The 24754-nt window shown below is 26.1% G+C and overlaps 1 protein-coding gene and 1 pseudogene across 1 annotated transcript in view; both read left to right on the top strand.

Moving 5' to 3' along the window:
- LOC149056723 (uncharacterized) overlaps positions 1-19072 on the top strand; it is a 33225-nt gene extending 14153 nt beyond the window's left edge. Inside the window, exons 2-3 of the mRNA XM_089223158.1 lie at positions 17156-17336; positions 18467-19072. Coding sequence (XP_089079284.1) covers positions 17156-17336; positions 18467-19072 — 787 coding nt within the window. The remainder of the gene's footprint in view (positions 1-17155; positions 17337-18466) is intronic.
- Positions 19073-23307: 4235 nt separating this feature from the next.
- On the top strand, positions 23308-24072 carry LOC149056722 (uncharacterized; annotated as a pseudogene).
- The last annotated feature ends 682 nt before the right edge of the window (positions 24073-24754 follow it).

Here is a 24754-nt window from a genome sequence, read left to right as displayed (position 1 = left end):
GATAGACGTATGATTGAATTAAATAAATGTATTAGGAATAGAATAGCTTTTTTCGGTAGACAACTAGTGACTTCAGCGGTAATTAAGTCGAAGCCGCCAAGCCGGGTGATTTTTTAAGAGAGTACTTCTGTACTGTAGATTTAATTTCGTTTGGTGTAAAACTTTTTTCGGGAATATAAAGAGGCATGGGAGAGTCAAGATACTGATTTATTTCTGCGCTGAGAATCGGGTTAAAGATATCAGAGTGTGGTGAATGCAGACATTAAAAAAAAAAATCACACTAAGTACTTATTTTAATCATGTTTGATATAATATAAACATAATATTAAACATTAAATATATTTAAGATGCATATTAATATAAATCGTGTAAAATCAAATAATTATTTAAAATTAAATCAACTTACGATATTCTACAATAGACAGAGAATGCCCGATAGTAATTAATAAGTGTATAATATATTTTATAATCATAAAATATTCATAAAATTTTATGATAATACAGGGAGATTTTTTTATCATAAACCATTCATTATTTCAAAAAATATCAATGTATTTGAAAATATTTTTTTACAAAGTTTCATGTTGTTCATGTTTTTATTTTTTTGAATGACAACCTAGAGTTTTAATTTCATATTCCAAAGCAGAATATTTTTCTAATTTTTTGATAGGTACGTAAAAATCGAATTTTGGACGAGTAGTTATAAGTATTTAAAGTTTAGATTGGCGGAGTGGAGTGATAAAGGGTTACCCCGCAAAATGTTTGTCTACTACTCCGCTTGTCTAAACTTAAAATACTTATAACTCATAAACTACTCGTCCAAAATTCGATTTTTACGTATCAAAATACTTAGAAAAATATTCTGCTTTGGAATATGAAATAAGAACTCTAGGTTGTCATTTAAAAAAGTATAAAACTTAAAAAATTATAAGGATAAAAAGTATTGAAAAACATAATTTTTTAATAAAAACTTTGTTTTTTAACAACATGAAACATTGTAAAAAAATATTTTTAAAAACATTGATACTTTTTGAAATAATGAGTGGTTCATGATAAAAAAATCACCCTGTAGTAGAATATAAAGTGATTTATTTGAAATGTTTGCAATACATTTTTAAGTTTTTCCGTAGAATATTTCGAAAAATAATTTGAACATAATTTGTATAGTGATTTATCCGTCATCCACACATCTCATTTTTATTTATAAAAAATATTTTCACAGATTAGCACATTTTAGTTACAAGCACATGAATTTCGTTAACACAAATTATTTTTGATAATTCCAATATTAATAAAGCCAAATTTAAAAAGGTGGGTAAGTCGTGGATGTCGCTCTGCTGTACCGTAGGTTACAAGTGGGTTACTGTAATGGATGGAATTAAATTTGAATCCAATGATACTATATAATTGTATACGAAAAACGATTCTGAGCAAAGACAGATTATCTGTCTAAGATATATTATAGATTATAAAAATTTTTCAAATCTTAGATTTAAAAAGAAAAATGTTTAATAATTTCTAGTTTAAAATAATTTGCGAATTTTCGTGATTTTGGTGATTTTTACATATGTTGTTAAAATTCAAACTTTGAATGCTTGTAAAAATAATTGTGCCAATATATTTCTTTTATACTTATTTCACATGGTATTGTAAAAATATGTTAGGAGCCTTAAATAAAATTTAAAATTCTTAAATATAAAAGGAAATTTGTTTATGAATTTCTAGCATAAAATAATTTGTGAATAATCGTGAATTTACGTATGTTGTCAAAATTCAAAATTTGAAAGCTTGTAAATAAAAATTGTGACTATATATTTCTTTTATTTTTCAACTGCTATTGTAAAAATAAATTATGAGCCTTGTATTAAATTTTTAAATCTTAGATATAAATGGAAAATTTTTTATCATTTCTAGCATAAAATAATTTACGAATTATCGTGATTTTTACATAAAATGTTGTCAAAATTCAAACTTTGAATGCTTATAAAAAAATTTTTTCACTATGTCTTTCTTTTATTTTTCAACTGCTACTGTAAAAATATGTTAGGAGCCTTGTATTAAATTTTAAAATCTTAGATTAAAATGAAAAACTTTCATGAATTTGTATCTAAGATAATTTGAACATTGCCGTAATTTTTACGAATTTTGTCAAAATTTGAAATTTAAATGCTTATAAAAAAAATCATGCCTATTAATTTTTAATATTTTTAACTGCTATTGTTACAATATGTTAGAAGCCTTGTATTAAATTTTCAAGCATTTCTACCGAACAAATAAATTTTTATCGATATTTATAGAAAATAAAACCAAAAAGTTGAAAAATTATGTCAGTAAACTGCTCAAAACAAATTTAAATATTTTGAAAATGTTATCAAATATAGAAAATGCCTATATAAACATTCAGTGAAAATTTCAAATATTTTCGGTCATTTGTTTTAGACTTTTAGAGTTAGGTACACCAAAATAAGAAAATCACTAAATATGAAATCCTGTGAAAATCCAAAGTTGTAAAAATTTAAATTTCAAATGATCAAAAAAATTTAATTTGAACTTCCGGTGGACTTTTTATTTGTGATAAAGTTTGAAAAACTTTTAAGGAATCTTGTATTAAATTTTCAAATCTTAGATTTCAAAACAACATTTATTATGAATTTCTAGCTTAAAATAATTTGTGAATTTTCGTGCTTTTTACGTATTTTGTCAAAATTCAAACTTTGAATGGTTATAAAAAAATATTGTAACTAAGTACCTATTTCTTTCATTTTCAACTGCTATTGTAAGAATATGTTAGGAGCCTTGTATTCAATTTTGGAGTTTTCTACTCAACAAATAAATTTTTATCGATATTAATTTAAAAAAAAATTATATATGTTTAACTAATAATGTTTGAAAATTTCAAATGCCTATAAATAGTTCAACTTAAGTCATAAAGTTTCTCGTTTTTCACATAATTTTAAGTTTGTTTTTCTCGATTATTTAGAAAACTATTAAGAATTTAATTCACTTTTGACCCGCAAAGTAACAAATAGATTCACTTTCTGATCGAACACGAGGTATTGAAGTCAAAAATCGAAGCACTTTTACTGCCCCAAAACGTGATGACAGACACACACAAAAAAAAAAAACACTCACACCATGGTAAAATCAATACATTCATCGCTCCGCTAAGAATCTAAAATGGCAATACGAGCTTCAGAAACTAAAAGGTGCAAGATCAGGAACCATGCATAGAATTAAACATTACAAACGCGTAGTTAAAGGTTAATATTTAATTATTTAATAGATAATAAGTAACAGCTTTTTTATTTTAGAAACTGGGAAAATTGAATGCAGTTATTTAAAAAAAAAAATATTACTACTTATTTAAATTATGTTGGATATAATATAAACATAAGATTAAACTTTAACATCTTTAAAATGTAAATTATAAATCGTTTAAAATTAAAAAATTATATGAAATTAAATCAACTTACTTTCCACTATTATAGACAGAGAATACCAGATAATAATTAATAAGTTTATAATATATTTTATAATCATAAAATATTCATCAAATGTTATGATTTAAGTGGAAAATCAAGTGATTTATTTGAAATGTTTGTGATGAATTTTCAAGTTTTTCGGTAGAATATAAATTTCAAAACATACCTAATTATTAGAGTACAAAAATCATTTAGACTTAATTTGAAATAAAGTTCAAAGTTATGTAACATATTCATACTTAAATGGCTACTTTCAGGACAAGCATAGAATTAAACATTAGAGTAGTAGTAGTTTAAGATTAATATTTAATTATAATAGATTAGAACTAACAGCTTTTGTTTTTAGGAACTCGGAAAATTGTATGCAGACATTAAAAAAAAATCACACTACTTATTTCAATTATGATGGATATCATATAAACATAAGATTAAACTTTATATATATTCAAGATGCATATTAATATAAATCGTTTAAAATTAATTAATTATTTAAAATTAAATCAACTTACTTTCCTCTATTATAGACAGAGAATACCCGATAATAATATATAAGTGTATAACATTATTCATCAAATGTTATGATTATAGTGGAAAATAAAGTGATTTATTTGAAACGTATGCAATACATTTTTACGTTTTTTAGTAGAATATACATTTCAAAACATAATTATTAGGGTAGAAAAATGTATTTGAACTTGATTTGAAATAGAGTTTTTAGTTAAGACATATTCATATTTATTTGTCTACTATCCATCCATGCATAGAATTAAACATTATTTACCCGTTATTTAAGGATAATATTTAAATATATTGGATTATAACTAACAGCTTTTGTTTTTAGGAACTCGGAAAATTGTATGCAGACATTAAAAAAAAATCACACTACTTATTTCAATTATGATGGATATCATATAAACATAAGATTAAACTTTATATATATTCAAGATGCATATTAATATAAATCGTTAAAAATTAATTAGTTATTTTAAATTAAATCAACTTACTTTCTTCTATTATAGACAGAGAATACCCGATAATAAAATATAAGTGTATAACATTATTCATCAAATGTTATGATTATAGTGAAAAATAAAGTGATTTATTTGAAATGTATGCAATAAATTTTTACGTTTTTGTAGATACTTATTTTTCGATGTTTGTGCTCTTTATGATAAGGAGATCACCTTAATATTATGGGCATTTCATGCATTATACCAATGGAATTTCAAGTTTTTCGGTAGGATATAAATTTCGAAATTTAATATTTATGGTAAAAACATATTTTGAACTTAATTTTAAAAAGAGTGCATAGTTTTAACATATTCATACTTATATGTCTACTATCAGGCCATGCATATATAATTAAACATTATAAACGCATAGTTTAAGGTTAATATTTAATTATAATAGATTATAACTAACAGCTTTTTTTTTTAGAAACTTGGAAAACTGAATGCAGACATTAAAAAAATAAAATCACAATTCTTATCAAAATTAAGCTAAATATTATATAAACATAAGATTGAACTCTAAATATATTTAAGTTGCCTATTATTAATTGTTTAAAATTGTATATGTTTTTTAAAATAAATTCAACTTACTGTATACTATAATAGACAGAGAATATCCGATGATAATTAATAAGTGTATAATATATTTTATAATTATAAAATATTCATCAAATGTTATGATCAAAGTGGAAAATCAAGTGATTTATTTGAAATGTTTGCAATGAATTTTCAAGGTTTTCAGTAGAATATAAATTTCGAAACATAATATTTAGGGTAGAAAATTCAATTGAATTTAATTTGAAATAGAGTTCAAAGTTATAAAATATTCTTACCTAAATCTTTACTATCAGGCAATGCATAAATTTAAACATTATAAATCCGTAATTTAAGGTTAATATTTAATTATTATATATTATAACTAACAGATTTTTTTTAGCAACTCGGAAAATTATATGCAAACATAAAAAAAAAATCACTCTACTTATTTCAATTGTGTTCGATATCATATAAACATAAGATTAAACTTTATATATATTCAAGATGAATATTAATTTAAATCGTATAAAATTAATTAATTATTTGAAATTAAATCAACTTACATTTCTCTATTATAGACAGAGAATACACAATGATAGGTAATTAATAAGTCTATAATATATTTTATAATCATAAAATATTCATCAAATGTTATGATTTAAGTGGATAATCAAGTGATTTATTTGAAATGTATGCAATGAATTTTCAAGTTTTTCGGAAGAATATAAATTCAAAAACAAAATTATTAGGGTAGAAAAATGTATTTGAACTTGATTTGAAATAGAGTTTTTAGTTAAGACATATTCCTACTTATATGTCTACTAACCGTCCATGCATAGAATTAAACATTATAAACGCATAGTTTAAGGTTAATATTTGATTATAATAGATTATAACTAACAGATTTTTTTTTAGAAACTTGGAAAACTGAATGCAGACATTAAAAAAATAAAATCACAATTCTTATCAAAATTAAGCTAAATATTATATAAACATAAGATTGAACTCTAAATATATTTAAGATGCATATTATAAATCGTTTAAAATTGTATATTTTTTTAAAAATAAATTCAACTTACGGTACACTTTTATAGACAGAGAATATCCGATGATAATTAATAAGTGTATAATATATTTTATAATTATAAAATATTCATCAAATGTTATGATCAAAGTGGAAAATCAAGTGATTTATTTGAAATGTTTGCAATGAATTTTCAAGATTTTCAGTAGAATATAAATTTCGAAACATAATATTTAGGGTAGAAAATTCAATTGAATTTAATTTTAAATAGAGTTCAAAGTTATAAAATATTCTTACCTAAATCTTTACTATCAGGCCATGCATAAATTTAAACATTATAAATCCGTAATTTAAGGTTAATATTTAATAATTATATATTATAACTAACAGATTTTTTTTAGCAACTCGGAAAATTATATGCAAACATAAAAAAAAATCACTCTACTTATTTCAATTATGTTGGATATAATATAAAAATAATATTAAACTTTAAATATATTTAAGATGCATATTAATATAAATCGTGTAAATTTAAATAATTATTTAAAATTAAATCAACTTACATTCATCTATTATAGACAGAGAACGCCCGAAAATAATTAATAAGTGTATAATGTACTTTAGAATCATAAAATATTCATCAAATGTTATGATTTAAGTAGAAAATCAAGTGATTTATTTGAAATGTTTGCGATGAGTTTTCAAGTTTTTTGGTAGAATATAAATTTCAAAACATAGTTATTAGGGTACAAGAATCATTTAGACTTAATTTGAAATAGAGTTCAAAGTTATATAACATATTCATACTTAAATGTCTACTTTCAGGCCAAGCATAGAATTAAACATTACAAACGAGTAGTTTAAGGTTAATATTTAATTATAATAGATTAGAACTAACAGCTTTTGATTTTAGGAACTAGGAAAATTGAATGCAGACATTAAAAAAAAGCACACTACTTATTTTAATTAGGTTGGATATAATTTAAAAATAATATTAAACTTTAAATATATTTAAGATGCATATTAATATAAATCGTGTAAAATTAAATAATTATTTAAAATTAAATCAACTTACATTCATCTATTATAGACAGAGAACGCCCGAAAATAATTAATAAGTGTATAATATACTTTGGAATCATAAACTATTCATCATATGTTATGATTTAAGTGGAAAATAAAGTGATTTATTTGAAATGTATGCAATAAATTTTTACGTTTTTGTACATACTTATTTTTCGATGTTTGTGCTCTTTATGATAAGGAGATCTCCTTAATATTATGAGCATTTCATGCATTATACCAGGGATGGTAAATAGGATTTTTTCTACGTGCCAATTTATGACATAATTCAAAAAAAAATTTTCAGCCGTTCCATTATTATTTTTATTAACACAGCAAAATACAAATACAAAATATAAATGAAAAATGTATGATTATAATGTAGAAAATTATGTAAAACTGGAAATAATGTGAAAAAAATATTAAATTATTATTGTTTGTTTGAAATCTTTTACTTCATATTGGTTGAAAGGTTTTTTTATATCTGGTTGATATGATGTTGATTCCAAGGCAATACATGCTGCCGAATCTTCCTCCGTTAATCTGTTCCTAGCCTTTGAATGTGTATGATTTAATACCGAAAAGAGACTTTCGGAAGCATATGTTGAAGAAAAAATTGTTAACAATGAAATTGCTAATGTTTTGACAATACACGAACGAGAACTGATTACCTATATACGAGTAATATTAACTTGTCCACACACTTATAGTAATCTAGTGTCCCACTATATTACAACATATAAATTATATTTTATAATAATAATGATAAGATATCTGAGCCGTCATAGTTCTGTACTAAATACTATTAAATAAAAAAAAGATAAGATAACAATACGTCGTTGTGAAATATATATTATTAATATAAATATATATGGACAAATGAAGAGTGCCATCGAAAATCTCACGCGTGCCACCTACTTTCCATCCCTGCATTATACCAATGGAATTTCAAGTTTTTCGGTAGGATATAAATTTCGAAATTTAATATTTATGGTAGAAACATATTTTGAACCTAATTTGAAAATGAGTGCATAGTTATAAGATATTCATACTTATATGTCTACTATCAGGCCATGCATATATAATTAAACATTATAAACGCATAGTTTAAGGTTAATATTTGATTATAATAGATTATAACTAACAGATTTTTTTTTAGAAACTTGGAAAACTGAATGCAGACATTAAAAAAATAAAATCACAATTCTTATCAAAATTAAGCTAAATATTATATAAACATAAGATTGAACTCTAAATATATTTAAGTTGCCTATTATTAATTGTTTAAAATTGTATATGTTTTAAAATAAATTCAACTTACTGTATACTATAATAGACAGAGAATATCCGATGATAATTAATAAGTGTATAATATATTTTATAATTATAAAATATTCATCAAATGTTATGATTAAAGTGGAAAATCAAGTGATTTATTTGAAATGTTTGCAATGAATTTTCAAGATTTTCAGTAGAGTATAAATTTCGAAACATAATATTTAGGGTAGAAAATTCAATTGAATTTAATTTGAAATAGAGTTCATAGTTATAACATATTCTTAATTATATTATGTCTACTTTCAGGACAATCATAGAATTAAACATTAGAGTAGTAGTAGTTTAAGATTAATATTTAATTATAATAGATTAGAACTAACAGCTTTTGTTTTTAAGAAGTCGGAAAATTGTATGCAGACATTAAAAAAAAATCACACTACTTATTTCAATTATGATGGATATCATATAAACATAAGATTAAACTTTATATATATCCAAGATGCATATTAATATAAATCGTATAAAATTAATTAATTATTTGAAATTAAATCAACTTACATTCCTCTATTATAGACAGAGAATACCCAATGATAATTAAGAAGTGTATAATATATTTTATAATTATATAGCATTATTCATCAAATAGTATGATTAAATTGGACAATTAAGTGATTTATTTGATATGTTTGCAATGAATGTTCAAGTTTTTTTGTAGAAGATTTCGAAAAATAATTTGTACTTAATTTGTATAGAGATTTATCGGTCATCCACCAATCTAATTTTTTAAATATCTAAACTAAATATTTTCACAGGTTAGGACATTTTAGTTACAAGCACATGAATTTATTTAACACAAATTAATTTTAATAATTTCAATATTAATAAAGACAAATAACATAAAAATTACTTACCAATTGATACTAAAAAAAAAATAATAATTTTATGGTTATTTTAATACAATAAATTATAAAATATGATTCCTAACTTATGGTTTTTATGAACAATAGATTTCATGATTTTATAGTTTTTAGAATGTAGGCGTTGCTTTTTGTAATTTTGTGAATCATTTATGTTTTTATATTTGAACTAGCTACATGATTTGAATTTTAAATATTGGATACATTCACAGTAAAATTAATCAAAATTATGTGTTTATCCATATGTCGTCACAAATTATAAGAACAATATTTTCAGTTTTCAGAAATTAATAATAAATGCATATTATAAATCGTGTAAAATTAAATAATTATTTAAAATTAAATCAACTTACTACCACCTAATACACAGAGAATATCCGATAATAATTAATGAGTGTATGATATATTTTATAATTATTATGAAATATTCTTCAAATGTTATGATGAAAGTGGAAAATCAAGTGATTTATTTGAAATGTTTGCAATGAATTTTCATGTTTTGCGGTAGAATATAAATTTATAAATTATCAACACGTAATTTAAGGTTAATATTTAATTATAATAGATTATAACTAACAGCTTTTTTGTTTTTAGGAACTCGGAAAATATAAAAACGATATTTTTGACAAAAAATTTAAACTTCTAAATACGCATGATGGATCTTTATGGAAAACCACGAAAAGCTTGCTCAAATTAAAAAAATTCTCTAGTCCCATTAAAAAAGCTGACGGTTCGCTTGCATGTTCAGATCTTGAGAAAGCAAATCTTTTTGGGGAACATCTCTCAAATATTTTCACACCTCACCAAAAAATTATTTCTAATACCGCTCATTTAGATAAAATAAATAAATTTATTGATGCCCCATTACCTATCTCTCGTCCCATCAATCATATCTCTCCGAATGAAATTTCTAATATTATACAAAGATTAAAGCCAAAAAAATCCCCTGGGCATGACTTGATAACGAATAAAATCTTAAAACACCTCCCCAAAAAAAAATTGTCTTGCTTACATATATATAAGACTGTCTTATTTTCCTACCATCTGGAAACTATTCATCATAATTCTCATACCCGAACCAGGTAAACCCTCTAATGTACCAACTTCATATAGACCTATAAGCCTACTTCCAACTTTAGGTAAATTATTTGAGAAAGTCGTTTTGAAAAGGCTAAGACCAATCACAGAAACACAAACAATAATACCCAATGCCCAATTCGGATTTCGTGTGAAACATTCCACAATTCAACAAGTTCATAGGCTAGTTGACACAATATCTTCCTCTTTTGAGAATAAAAAATACTTCCCAGGAATATTCCTTGACGTGGCGCAAGCCTTTGATAGGGTCTGGCACACTGGTCTACTATATAAAATTAAACAATTTCTTCCCGCGCCACTATACCTATTAATTCGATCCTACCTCGAACATTGTACCTTCAAAGTTCGTCACGGTAATTCACTTTCTTCCCTTTTTCTAATCCAAGCTGGAGTCCCTCAAGGTAGCGATCTTTCTCCTGACCTATACAACATCTTCACATCAGATATCCCCATAACTCAAAACACGCTCTTATCCACCTACGCCGATGATACCTCCATCTTATCCCCAAATAATAGCTCAGAAGAAGCATTCGATGCTCTTCAACTCCACCTTGACCTTATTGATAAATGGTCCTCCGACTGGAAAATTAAAATCAATGCCGATAAATCCGTTCTTGTCTCTTTTACCCGCAATAAAAAAAACACACCTATTATCTTATTTCAGGGAGTTCCCATCCCCTCCTTGGCTCAAGTAAAATACCTAGGAATAGTTTTAGACAAAAGACTAACTTGGGGTCCTCACCTTAAATCCAAAAGAAAGTCTCTCAATTCAAGATCTCACTTACTACGACCTATGTTAAAATCCAAACTCCCAATCCATAATAAAATAAAAATTTACAAATCATTGTTAAGACCAATCTGGTCTTATGGAGCCCAAATATGGGGTTGTGCAAAACCAACCCAAATTAAAACAATCGAAGCATTTCAGTCCATTTCCCTCCACACAATAACGTCAGCTCCTTGGTTTGTTTCTAACCACACCCTCCATAAAGACTTAAAAATTGAAACAGTTGAGAACTTAGTTAAAACCCACTACAAAAAGTTTTGTTCTAAATTACTTCATCATCCAAATCCTCTGATTTAAAATCAACACTCAGCCACAATTCCAGGTAACCCCCCTCGTCGCCTCAAAAGACGTTGGTGTCGCGACCTCCTAAACTGAAAAACCACTCCATATCCAAAACGTCTCAACTCAAAAGGGTCCTATCACTGGATAGCTTCCCTTCTCACATTTGGTGAAAATTTCAAGTATTTACAGTGATTAGTTTTTGAATTACAACCATATAAAAATATCGATTTGGTTGAAAACTGGTTTTGCGTAAAAATTCCCGTTTTTCTGTCATTTTTTTTTTTGTTTTTCTCGATTTTTTTTAAAACTGTTGGAAAATGTTTACTTTTGACCTCTATAATGCACCAAGGATCTTCAATTTTACATCGGAAACCGCCCCCAAAGTTTGAAATCGAAGCATTATTTCGACTAGTTATGCTGTACACAGACACACAAAAAAAAAACACACATCATTGTAAAATCAATACATTCATCACTTCGTTCAGAATCTAAAAAAAACTAATAATGTTCAAATATTTCAAATGCCTATGAATAGTTCAACTTAAGTCATAAAGTTTCTCGTTTTTCACATAATTTTAAGTTTGTTTTTCTCGATTATTTAGAAAAGTATTAAGAATTTTTCACTTTTGGCCCCCAATGTAACAACTAGATTCACTTTCTGATCGAACGAGGTACTGAAGTCAAAAATCGAAGCACTTTTACTGACCCAAAACGTGATGACAGACACAAAAAAAAACAAAAAAAAAACACACTCACCATGGTAAAATCAATACATTCATCGCTCCGCTCAGAATCTAAAATGGCAATACGAGCTTCAGAAACTAAAAGGTGCAAGATCGGGAACCATGCATAGAATTAAACATTACAAACGCGTAGTTAAAGGTTAATATTTAACTATTTAATAGATAATAACTAACAGCTTTTTTTATTTTAGAAACTGGGAAAATTGAATGCAGTTATTAAAAAAAAAAAATATTACTACTTATTTAAATTATGTTGGATATAATATAAATATAAGATTAAACTTTAACATCTTTAAAATGTAAATTATAAATCGTTTAAAATTAAAAAATTATATGAAATTAGATCAAATTACTTTCCTCTATTATAGACAGAGATATTTACTCGCGGTTAAAATAATCAAAAAATGACCCCTAAGAAGATCCAGGAACTTGTGGATCGATGTAGTTGCCAAAGATTTGAAAGCCATAGACCAGAATGTGACATATGAGTCGACTTACAATATAGAGAGATGGAGAGACCTGTTGAAGGCATCAATGACCCTTATATGAACTGTTAAGCAGAGATTAAAAATAACAAAATGATGTTCACTTAATGCTACAGCCGTCAGAGATAACTTAGGAAAATTTGAAAATTCCTTAAAAAAAAAAAATGTGAATCATTCGATACGATTAAAAAGAAAACTAACCTATAGGTTAATCATTTAAATTAGAGAAATTATTTAAAATCAAATATTTTACTACGATCAAACAATGGAAGTCAAGCAAATGCATGAGTTAAATTAAGGTTTACGGTTTAAGTATTATATTGATATAAACAATTTAGATTAGGTAATTCATAATTTATTAGTCAATTACAGCAAATAAATATGAAAAATATTAAAATACTTAGTTCATAATAGTATTTGTTTCACTAAAATTCATATTCAATTAGAAGATACACATAAATGGACACTATAACATTAACATATGACGATATGGGATCTTTTCCATAACTGACAGTAACAGAACAGATTCCAATAGCCGTAGTACCAGTTGGTTGCACATAGTTTAGAAAATAATAATTTAAACAAATGCAATTTCCTAGCATCCCACCTCAAGACTAAAAATTCTAATTACTATAGATTTCGTTTGTGCTGATATGTGTTCATGGATCAAGTTACAACCCCTAATAAACTACAAAGAATCTTTATTGGGGGAGCCAGAAAAACGACTCAAAATGAGTCTTTCTTTAATAATTTGGGGCTGACAATCTGTAGATAATTATTTTTCGACGTTGGTACTCTTTATAATATGGAGTTCTCCTTCATTTTATAGGCATTTCAAGCATCATTACATTTATACCAATGGAATTTCAAGTTTTTCGGTAGAATATAAATTTCAAAATATAATAATTATGGTAAAAAAATCATTTGAACTTAATTTGAAATAGAGTTCATAGTTATAATATATTCATATTTATATGTTAACTATCAAGCCATGCATAGAATTAAACATTATAAACGTGTGGATTACGGTTAATATTTAATTATAATAGATTATAACTAACAGCTTTTTTTTTTAAGGAACTCGGAAAATTGAATGCAGACATTAAAAAAAAAAATCACATTAGTTATTTCAATCATGTTGGATATAGTAAAAACATAAGATTAAACTATAACATACTTAAAATGCAAATTATAAATCGTTTAAAATTAAATAATTATTTAAAATTAAATCAACTTACATTTCTCTATTATAGACAGAGAATACCCGATAATAATGTATAATATACTTTATAATCATAAAATATTCATCAAATTTAATGATTAAAGTGGAAAATCAGGTGATTTATTTGAAATGTTTGCAATGAATTTTCATTTTTTTTGGTAAAATAATAATTTCGAAACATAATAATTAGGGTAGAAAAATCATTTGAACTTAATTTGAAATAGAGTTCATAGTTATAACATATTCATACTTATTACTTATATGTCTACTTTCAGGCCATGCATAGAATGATACATTACAAACGCGTAGTTTAAGGGTAATATTTAATTATAATAGATTATAACTAACAGCTTTTTTTTTAGGAACTCGGAAAAATAAATGCTGACTTTAAAAAAAAAAAAATCACACTACTTATTTCAATCATGTTTGATATTATAATATAAACATAATATTAAACATTAAATATATTTAAGATGCATATTATTATAATTGTGTAAAATTAAATAATTATTTAAAATTAAATCAACTTACGTAATTCTATAATAGACAGAGAGTACCAGATAATAATAATTAAGTGTATAATATATTTTATAATTATAACATTATTCATCAAATGTTATGATTATAGTGGAGAATGAAGTGATTTATTTGAAATGTTTGCAAATAAATTTCCATGTTTTTCGGTAGAATATTTCGAAAAACAATTCGAATCTTATTCGTATAGTGATTTATCAGTCATCCACCAATCTAATTTTTATTTATAAAAATATTTTCACAGGTTAGCACATCTTAGTTACAAGCACATTTAATTTTGTTAACACAAATTATTTTTAATAATTCCAATATAAATAAAGCCAAATAAAAAATTCAATTATCCAACCTATAGACTAAAAATTCTAACTACTAATGATTTCGTTTGTGCTGATATGTGTTCATGGATCATATTTTAAGTTGCAACCCCTAATATACTGCAAGGAATCTTTATTGGGGGAGCCAGCAAAACGAGACAAAATGAGTCTTTCTTTAATAATTTTCTACTGACGTTCTGTACCTATTTATTTTTCAATGTTTGTGCTCTTTAATAAAGAGTCTTTATAATAAGGAGGTCTCCTTAATTTTATAGGAATTTCATGCATTAATACACTTAAAACAATGAAATTTCAAGTTCTTCAATAGAATATAAATTTCGAAATATAATAATTATGAAAGAAAAATAATTTGAACTTAATTTGAAATACAGTTCATAGTTATAAGTTTTAACATATTCATACTTATATGTCTACTATAAGGCCATGCATAGAATTAAAAATTTCAGACGGGTAGTTTAAGGTTAATATTTAATTATAATATTTTATAACTATCAGCTTATTTATTTTAAAAACTCGGAAAATTCAATGCAGTTATTTAAAAAAAAAAAATCACACTTCATATTTCAATCATGTTGGATATAATATAAAAATAATATATATCTTTAACATATTTAAAATGCAAATTATAAATCGGATTAAATTAAATAATTATTTTAAATTATATCAACTTACTTTCCTCTATCATAGTCAGAGAATGCCCGATAATAATTAATAAGTGTATAATATATTTTATAATCATAAAATATTCTTCATATGTTATGATTAAAGTGGAAAATCAAGTGATTTACTTGAAATGTTTGCAATGAATTTTCAAGATTTTCAGTAGAATATAAATTTCGAAATAATAATAATTAGGGTAGAAAAATCATTTGAACTTAATTTGAAATAGAGTTCATAGATATAACATATTCATACTTATATGTCTGCTTTCAGGCCATGCATAGAATAAAATTAAACATTACAAACGCGTAGTTTAAGGTTTATATTTAATTATAATAGATTATAAGTTATAATTTATAACTAATAGCTTTTTTTTAGGAACTCCCGAAAATTGAATGCAGACATTAAAAAAAAATCACACCACTTATTTCAATTACGTTGGATATCATATAAACATAAGATTAAACTTTAAATATATATAAGATGCATATTAATATAAATCATGTAAAATTAAATAATTATTTAAAATTAAATCAACTTACTTAATTCTATAATAGACAGAGAACACCCGATAATAATAAATAAGTGTAATATATTTTAATATATTTTATAATTATAACATTATTCATCAAATGTTATGATTATAGTGGGAAATAAAGTGATTTATTTGAAATGTTTGCAATAAATTTTCAAGTTTTTCGGTAGAATATTTCGAAAAATAATTTTAATTTAATTTGTATAGTGATTTATCAGTCATCCACCCATCTAATTTTTATTTATAAAAAATTTTTTCACAGGTTAGCACATTGTATTTACAAGCACATGAATTTTGTTAACACAAATTATTTTTAATAATTCCAATCAGTGCCGGCTCAAGATACGGGCGAACCGGGTGGTAGCACGGACGCTACTTTTTTAGGGGCGCATTTAATATACGAATATTTTTAAATTTTAGCGTAATATTTATTCACATTCACAATAATATAGCTTAATGAACGTTCATGGTTTTACACTAGCTTTTTATACACAGATATTAGCCACTACCATAATAATTTGATATGTAAATGTTAATGTTAAAAGCAATGACTTTAAAAAACCTCTCTACATACTTGTGTTTTAAGTGAGCACATGTCAATGGCATGTTATGAATTATTAAAGAAACAAGGTCTAAAATAATCGCCCGCCTTGGAAATCAGATTTGACATAACAACGTAAATGTCCTCAAAAGACTTCTACAAACATGTTTAATAATATGAACAATAATAGGATAGTATATATATTATAACATAAACTAGTATTAATATTATTAGAATCAAAAATAAATTAGTATGTATATTCATATATCATGAGAACCGGATTTCAGATATAACAACGTTAATAGCAATGACCTGAAAGACTTTCCCAAAAAAAAAAATGATTATACGAACTGATTTAAATATCAAATATAATCTAAAATAAATTAGAATGTATATATTCAAATAGACTTCTTATATAATAATGTAATAAGAATTTACATGAAAAGACTACAAACATGTTCTTACATGGACAAAAGAGAATGGCATTTTTATAAACTGGTATTAAGTAATATAATGTACAATCATCTCAACATAGGATTATGAGAGGTACCTAATATTCAACGTTGAAAGTGAGGGTTAAACTCTAGTATAAAACACCGAATTTTTAAACTTAAATTCATCAGTTCAGCAGCAACAGTTCAAATAGACCAAGAAGCTATCAGAACAACAACCATCCTCGACTCTCCAGCAAAACAGTTGCCGACCATCAAAAACGTAAAACATCTTCAACAACAGTCAATAGCAGCCAGACTCAGTAAACAACCATCAGTCAGACTTAGAAAAGAATACTTCAATACTAACTATGTAAGTACCTATTTTACTATTTTATTAAAACTTTTAATCTTTACTCCTATTTAAAAAAAAAAAAAAATAGAAACTGAATAATAATATTTTAAACACATCATCATTATAATAATAAAGTTTTTCATGATAATCATAGATAATAAATGAATGGATAGGACATAAATCCAAATAGTTGGTTCTCAAATGATAAGAAACTGAGGCGATTTTTTTTTCCTTTCCATGACACAAATATTTTTTCCATTCTTAAAAATTTAAATTTAACTGAGGTGATTTGAAATGAATGAACACGAATGAATTGGATAACATTTTATTTACAATTTATTTCTAACATTACGAATTTAAAATTAATTTTAACAACATTTTTGTATGTTAGATAGTTGTAGTTTATTCATGCCTAAAATGTATAAGTTTTGTAAATTTTGAACGCATTGTGATTTTAATGATTTTATCATTCACTTTCCTGACCTCGTGAAAAAATCGTACTTTGTATTAAGTTTTACAAATGGTAGTAATAAGTTCATCACCATGTGTATCAAATTGAATTGTTTGATCAAACAACAGATTTGATACAAATTTGAAATATTTAAAAAATAAATAATTTAATTAAAGTTCGAGATCACTGTCATTTTACTGGTAAATATGGACAATGTATTTGTCTTCAATGTAATTTTAAAATAACTAGCCCGTCATTCGTACCAATTTTCTTTCATAATTTAACGTATGATAGTCATTTCATTATTCGAGAACTCGGTTGTGATGATAAAGATATTCACATTATTCCTAATTCGTCAGAAAAATACATATCCTTTAGTAAAGAAATCGCATCTAAGATTTAGTATAAAATTTGTTGATACATTCCGTTTGATGAGCAAATCGTTAAGTAAACTTGCAGTAAATTTATCTGAAGATAAATCAAGGTTTAAAGAAACTCATAAAATTTGTCCATGAAAGCATTACATTTAGTTACTCAAAAAGGAATCTTCCCTTATGAATATGTTGATAGTTGAAGTACATTAGATGATACTTTATTACCATCAAAGTCTGAATTTTATAACTCTCTAACAGACGAGTAAATTAGCGATAAAGATTATATGCATGTTAAAAATATATGGAGAATATTCGATATAAAGACTTTAGGTGAGCATAGCGATCTTTATTTAAAAACTGACGTTACTATACTGACCGACGTGTTCGAAAATTTTAGAGACTTATGTTTATCCACTCTCAGACAAAATCCTGCTCATTACATGACTGCTCCTGGATTTGCTTTTGATTGTATTCTTAAATATACTAAGGTAAAATTGGAAAGGTTGAAGGACTACAACATGCTCTTCTTTTTTGAAAACTCAATCCGAGGTGGCATTTGTCAATCAACTAAAAGATATTATGCTAAAGCAAATATACCAAATATTGAAGGAGTGAACTATAATTCAAACGAGCCAACCACGTGGATTACATATCTTGACTGTGTAAATTTATATGGTAAATCTATGTTAACAGAATTACCTTTCAAAGATTTCGAATGGGTTAATGATCTGAAGATTGATGTAACGAAAATTGCTGATGATTCAGAAGTTGGGTATATATTAGAAGTCGATATCGAGTACCCTAAGAATTTGCATAAAAGTCATAATGATTTCCCATTTTTACCTAGTAACGAGTGTCATCCAAATTCAAAATCTAAGAAATTGTTTACTACATTATCGTCAAAAAAAAAACTACATAGTACATTATAAAAACTTAAAACAGGCGATTGTAAACGGTATTAAGGTAACGAAAATTCATCGAGCTATCCGCTTTTCACAAAGAAAATGGATGGCATCATGCATTGAATTGTGTACAACTATGAGAGTTGAAGCTAAAAATGAGTTTGAAAAAAATGTTTGGAAGTTGTTAATTAATAGCATTTTCGGTAAATGTATGGAAAATGTTCACGAAAGGACTTCTATAAAACTTGTTTCATCAGAAAAAAAAGCTAGGAAATTAATGGCTAAAACTAATTTTAAAGACAGAACAATATATACTGAAAATCTTATGGCTATTCATCAGCGTAAGGAAATCATTAAATTTGACAAGGCAATTTATGTAGCATTTGCAATTTTAGATGTTTCAAAAACATTTATGAATGACTTTCATTATAATGTAATGAAAAAAAAATATGGTACTAAAATTAGTTCTTTGTATTCGGATACAGATTCATTGATACACGCTATCCAAACAACAATTTTTTTCGGTGATTTATAAAATAGTTTACATCCATATTTTGATACATCTAATTATCCTAAAGATCATTATTGTTTTAGCGAGAGTCATAAAAATCAACCCGGATTTTAAGGATGAAATGAAAGGAATAATTTTAAAAGAATTAGTTTCATTAAGACCGAAATTATATGCGTATAAAACTATACATGGTGTGGAGGAAAAAAAGCAAAAGGTGTCAAAAAGTATATAATTAAAAAATATATGAAATTTTAAAATTACACGGATATATTAAACGCATTTATAAACCATCTAACCGTTGATGATAAACAAACTCATAGAAAAATGAAGTTTATCCAATCAAATAAACATATCGTTCATTCAAAAACTATGACTAAGCTTGTTCTAAGTGCTGACGATGATAAACGTTATATAATGGATGATGGGATTAATACACTGGCTTATGGTCACTATAAATTAAAAAACTTTATATATCCACAATTGAAATAAACAAAAAGCGCTATCTATCAGTATAGGTATTATTTAATGTTTCTAATGTTTTAATTGTTAAACGTTTCATGTAAATAAACAGATTTTTATTTGTTATAAAAAAAAAAAATAGTGAAAAGTTAAAATATAATAATAAGATAAAAAAATAAAAAAATAATATAATATAAAATCTTATTATATATATTATATATCTGACAATGTTATTCATGAATTATGACTTGAAATAAAACCTAACCACTTAATAAACATTTTATCCCCAACTTTTTTATAACACGTTCAATGAGAAAGGTGTCTGGAAAATCAGTTAGTTTAATTTCCTGTTCATAAAAACCGCCTAAGATTATATTGTTTGATTCATCTTTTAATTGATACGTTACTGGATTGGTTTGTAAAATTTTTGAAATTGTAAATATTTCTGTTGTCCAATTTTGTGTGTATCCCTTATTAAATATATGTTTATATTTAGATATTCTTTATCATTAAGTTTAAATGTTGGTTTGTATAATGTTTTAATGTTTTTTATACGTATTAAGTTCAATTTTGTTTATATCCATTCGAGCTTCACTTGGTGTACATTTAATTGTTCTAGGTTTTGTATTATTATAGTTTTGTACAATTTTTGATATTGTATTATACCAATTCCATGTACCTGTTGCAGTAAAATGTTTATATATTTTATTTTTAAGAGTTTGTATCACACGCTCACAAATTGAACACTTTATGACACTAAATGAACTGTAATATTTAATTTTATATTTTTTCATTAAACCTTGAAATTGATTATTATAAAATTCTGTACCGTTATCCGTCTGCAACAATTTTGGATTAGCTTTTTTTAATATATTAAACATAGCTTTTGTACATTCCTTTGCTGTTTTATTTTTTAGTGCTTCTATCCAGTATCCACACATAATTGGTAAATGTATCTATTACAATTAAAATGAATTTAAAACCTTTATTTTATCTAGAATGTGACTGCATATCTATTAAATCAGCTTGCCAGAGATCATCTTTAAACTGTGTAACTACGCTACGTCTAGAAAATATTTTTCTCGCTGGTCGATGTAGCTCATTAGTTATATTCTTTAAGGTTGACATTATACTATAATATTCCCCTCTCACGTAATTCTTCTAAAATAGATATGATTTCATTACTAACGCCAGTATTACCAATACTTTGTGATGATGTTAAAAGATTTAATCTAGTTACTAATTCATTTGGATCATCATAATAAACTAATTGTGTTTGAGGTATTACATCTTTATATAAACCAGAACCTTTCTTAGTATGTGGTGATACAGTAAAATTAAACATCTTTTCGACTGGAGGATCTACGGACATATAACTGTTTGCTGTTGGGTTAAAATCAAATGGTTCATTTGTTATGGTTGTATTATTATGAACATTACTACGTTTAGCTCTCGAACTAGATAAATGCTCGTTTAATTGTTTAAAGCTTATCCGAGGAGTTTTAGAGTTATTAATTTTAACTATTTCTTCGTTTAACTGTTTTTCCTCATTTTTCATTCGTTCATAGAGAGGTTTTACAACGGCCGCCCATTTATGGAACTTTGAGGTTTTTGGTTTCCCATCCGCTTTTAAATGAACTCGAGAAGTTTTCAAAATATCGTAATAAGATTCCGTATCTTGAATAGTTGTATTATTTTAGTTCTATCTCACATAATAAAGAATGTAGTCATATTGTCCACGGATAGTATCTATTAAGCAGCTGCAAATTACCATGACTAAAAGTTACAGAGTAATCTCCTATTTTGTAAGAATCACTAGCTCTATCATAATGTAAACCATAAGATTTATCATAACGTTGTGATTTAGGACGTTCAAAAAAATTTACAAATGTTGAATTTAATACACCATCTTCATTTTCACCACTAGTGTATGAGGTTTCTGCATTTTTATAATCAGCTGGTTGTAAGTTACACGATGTATTTTTTCTATTCTTGTACTGAGTGGTTCAGTTATTGGTTTAAATACTTCACGGAAATAGTTATCTGAATCAATAATACCACGTTTCATTTCCATTATTTTTCGTTTTATATTTTTTTTTTGATATTATTAAATTTTTCAACAAAACCTTTTCTTTGTTCATAGTAAATAATAAACTCAATATTACTGTATCGTATGAATACTGACAACACTATGTACATATTAACAGTGTTACATTAAATATATATATATATATATCTTTCTGTTCAATTAAATCCATTTTCTTATAAATACTCAAAGTTTGTTGTTTTATATTCAATTACTGATGATGCGTTCAACTCGAAAGTGTAAATCAAAAAAGACTGGTAAAGGTATTGTAAACTCTCTTATAAATAGTCTTCCGTTTGAAACCAATGTTCCAGGTTATCAGTTTTGTGGACCAGGTACAAAATTAAAAAAAAGATTAAATCCTGGTGACAAAGGAATAAATCCATTGGATACTGCTTGTCGTGATCACGATATTGTGTATGCATCTAGTAAACATTTGAACGATAGACATAAAGCTGATGAAGTGTTAGAAAATCGTGCTTCGGGAAGATTTAAAGCTATAGATACTCCTAAAAAAGAGAAAATTGTTGCGTATGCAGTAACAAACGCGATGAAAGCCAAAAGAAAAATAGGAATGGGTTATAAAAAGAAACGTGCTTCAAAAATAAAAAATGTTATGATAGCAATAAAGAAAAAAAAGAATGTCTAAGAAATAAAATGGTAGCAAAAGACTGATTTTACCACCGAGACAAACAAGAGGTGTAATTCCCTTAATACCTATATTTGCAGGATTGTCAGCACTTGGTAGCTTAATGTCTGGAGGTGCTAGTGTGTATAATTCAATTCAAAAAGAAAAAAGAAAAAAAGGTAGTGGTCTAAATTTAGATAAAAACAAGGTATTGAAAAAAAAAACTGTTAAATACGCTACCTGACAGACCACATTCGTCAGGAGGTATTATAAAATGTATAACTAAGTTGAAAATCAATCATTTTCGTGGAGTGTTTTCCCGTGATAACTTACCTAAAAAAACCGTATGTAAATGAATGTGGTATATTAAACTTGGACATATCTTCAGGCGACGGGAACCAATAGGTAGCATTTCATAAAAATAAAGATAAAGTCATATATTTCGATAGTTTTGGCGATTTACCTCCACCAATTGAATTACAACGTTATTTTAAAAAGTTTAAAATAGTATATAACTATTCTAACTATCAAGAATTCAATACATTCAACTGTGGGCATTTATGTCTTGAATTTTTACAATGCATGAATCTATTACACTAAGTTTAACTGGAAAATCGACTGAATTGACTGCAAATTATTTTCCATCTATAAACGTTTAAGAGGATTCAGAAATAGCTTTGTTATCTTTGCAAACGTTCAATTCATTTCCAAATATTATAAATCCAATTAATAGCCGACTGAAAATAGAAGTGATTCCTTCAAAGAAACATAACATAAAATATTCCAGTTTTGAATTTAGTTTGAAAGATGGATGCTATGAAATAGAAGATATTAACAATTATATTGCAAAAGAGTTACTCCGTGTTAATAAAGACTATGAAACACAGCTAACATTCAGTGTACGTATTGATCCTGTTGATTTTAGAACGTATATAAAATGTAATTAAATATTTAGGTTCGATATTCCATATAGTATAGCACCTGTTTTTTGGTTTTAAAAAGATACAATGGGACCGTTTCATAAATATCGTCGATCGGATAAAGCGGCCAATTTAAACACGATTAGCTCTATAAAAGTATTGTGTAAAATAGCACATGGGTCATTCAACAACCAACTTCAAAGTCATTCGATATATGAGTTTTTCCCGAGTGGGAGAACTGGAACAAAGGTTGTTCAATCTCCGCCAAACCTTATATATTACAGATTAAACAAAACAGATATTAATTCAATAACTGTTCAGTTAGTTGACCAAAACAATAATCCAATTGACGATTTTAACGAGACGTTGACAGTTGTTCTGCATATGAAACGTAAGGATGTCATTATTAAATTTATATCTTAGATTTTGTAATGTATGTGTTATGTTTATATATAATACTATCACTATCATTTATGTTTATGTATGTTATGGAAAGGGAAAAAGTAGTATTGATAACTATACAGACGAGGAGTCGGGGTAACTTAGAGTTATCAGTAGTCGCCCGTATGCTATGACGGACGGTTGTAAAATTATGTGTACGTGTATGATTTGTTTCTTTCTTTAATAAAGTTTAATGTGAGCTAAGTTTTTGTGTATGTTAATATTCAGAAGTGGGATGAACAAATGAACAATAAATGAACGACGATTTAAGAACAATTATGCCGAACAACGAACATAACGTCCATGGAGATCAACCGAGTTCACAAGAGTCACGTGTTTCGTGCAACGAAAAGCTGGATACAGGGAGTACTCATAACCTACAAAAATTACGAAATGAAAAATCGAACCAAAACGCTGATCACAATTATGCCGCCAAAAGTAACGACCAAACACCCAAGGATGAAACAGTGTTACCAACCCAGTCCGTAACTACTAGTGGCTTAGATCCGATGATAAAGGCACTACTTGAACAAAATCAAACATTGATAAACGGTTTGTTTACAAACGAGAGATATCGAGATCGATCGTCGACATCGTCGGAAAGTTCGGAATATCTTGTTATGCCAAATTTTCTCAACACGTTGCCGGAATTCGATGGTCGAGG

The sequence above is a fragment of the Diuraphis noxia genome, unplaced genomic scaffold, assembly GCF_037042655.1.
Source record: "Diuraphis noxia isolate RWA-SAM2 unplaced genomic scaffold, SU_Dnox_SAM2 contig0003, whole genome shotgun sequence".
Classification (NCBI taxonomy): Eukaryota; Metazoa; Arthropoda; class Insecta; order Hemiptera; family Aphididae; genus Diuraphis; species Diuraphis noxia.
This window is presented reverse-complemented; position numbering and strand designations above follow the sequence as displayed.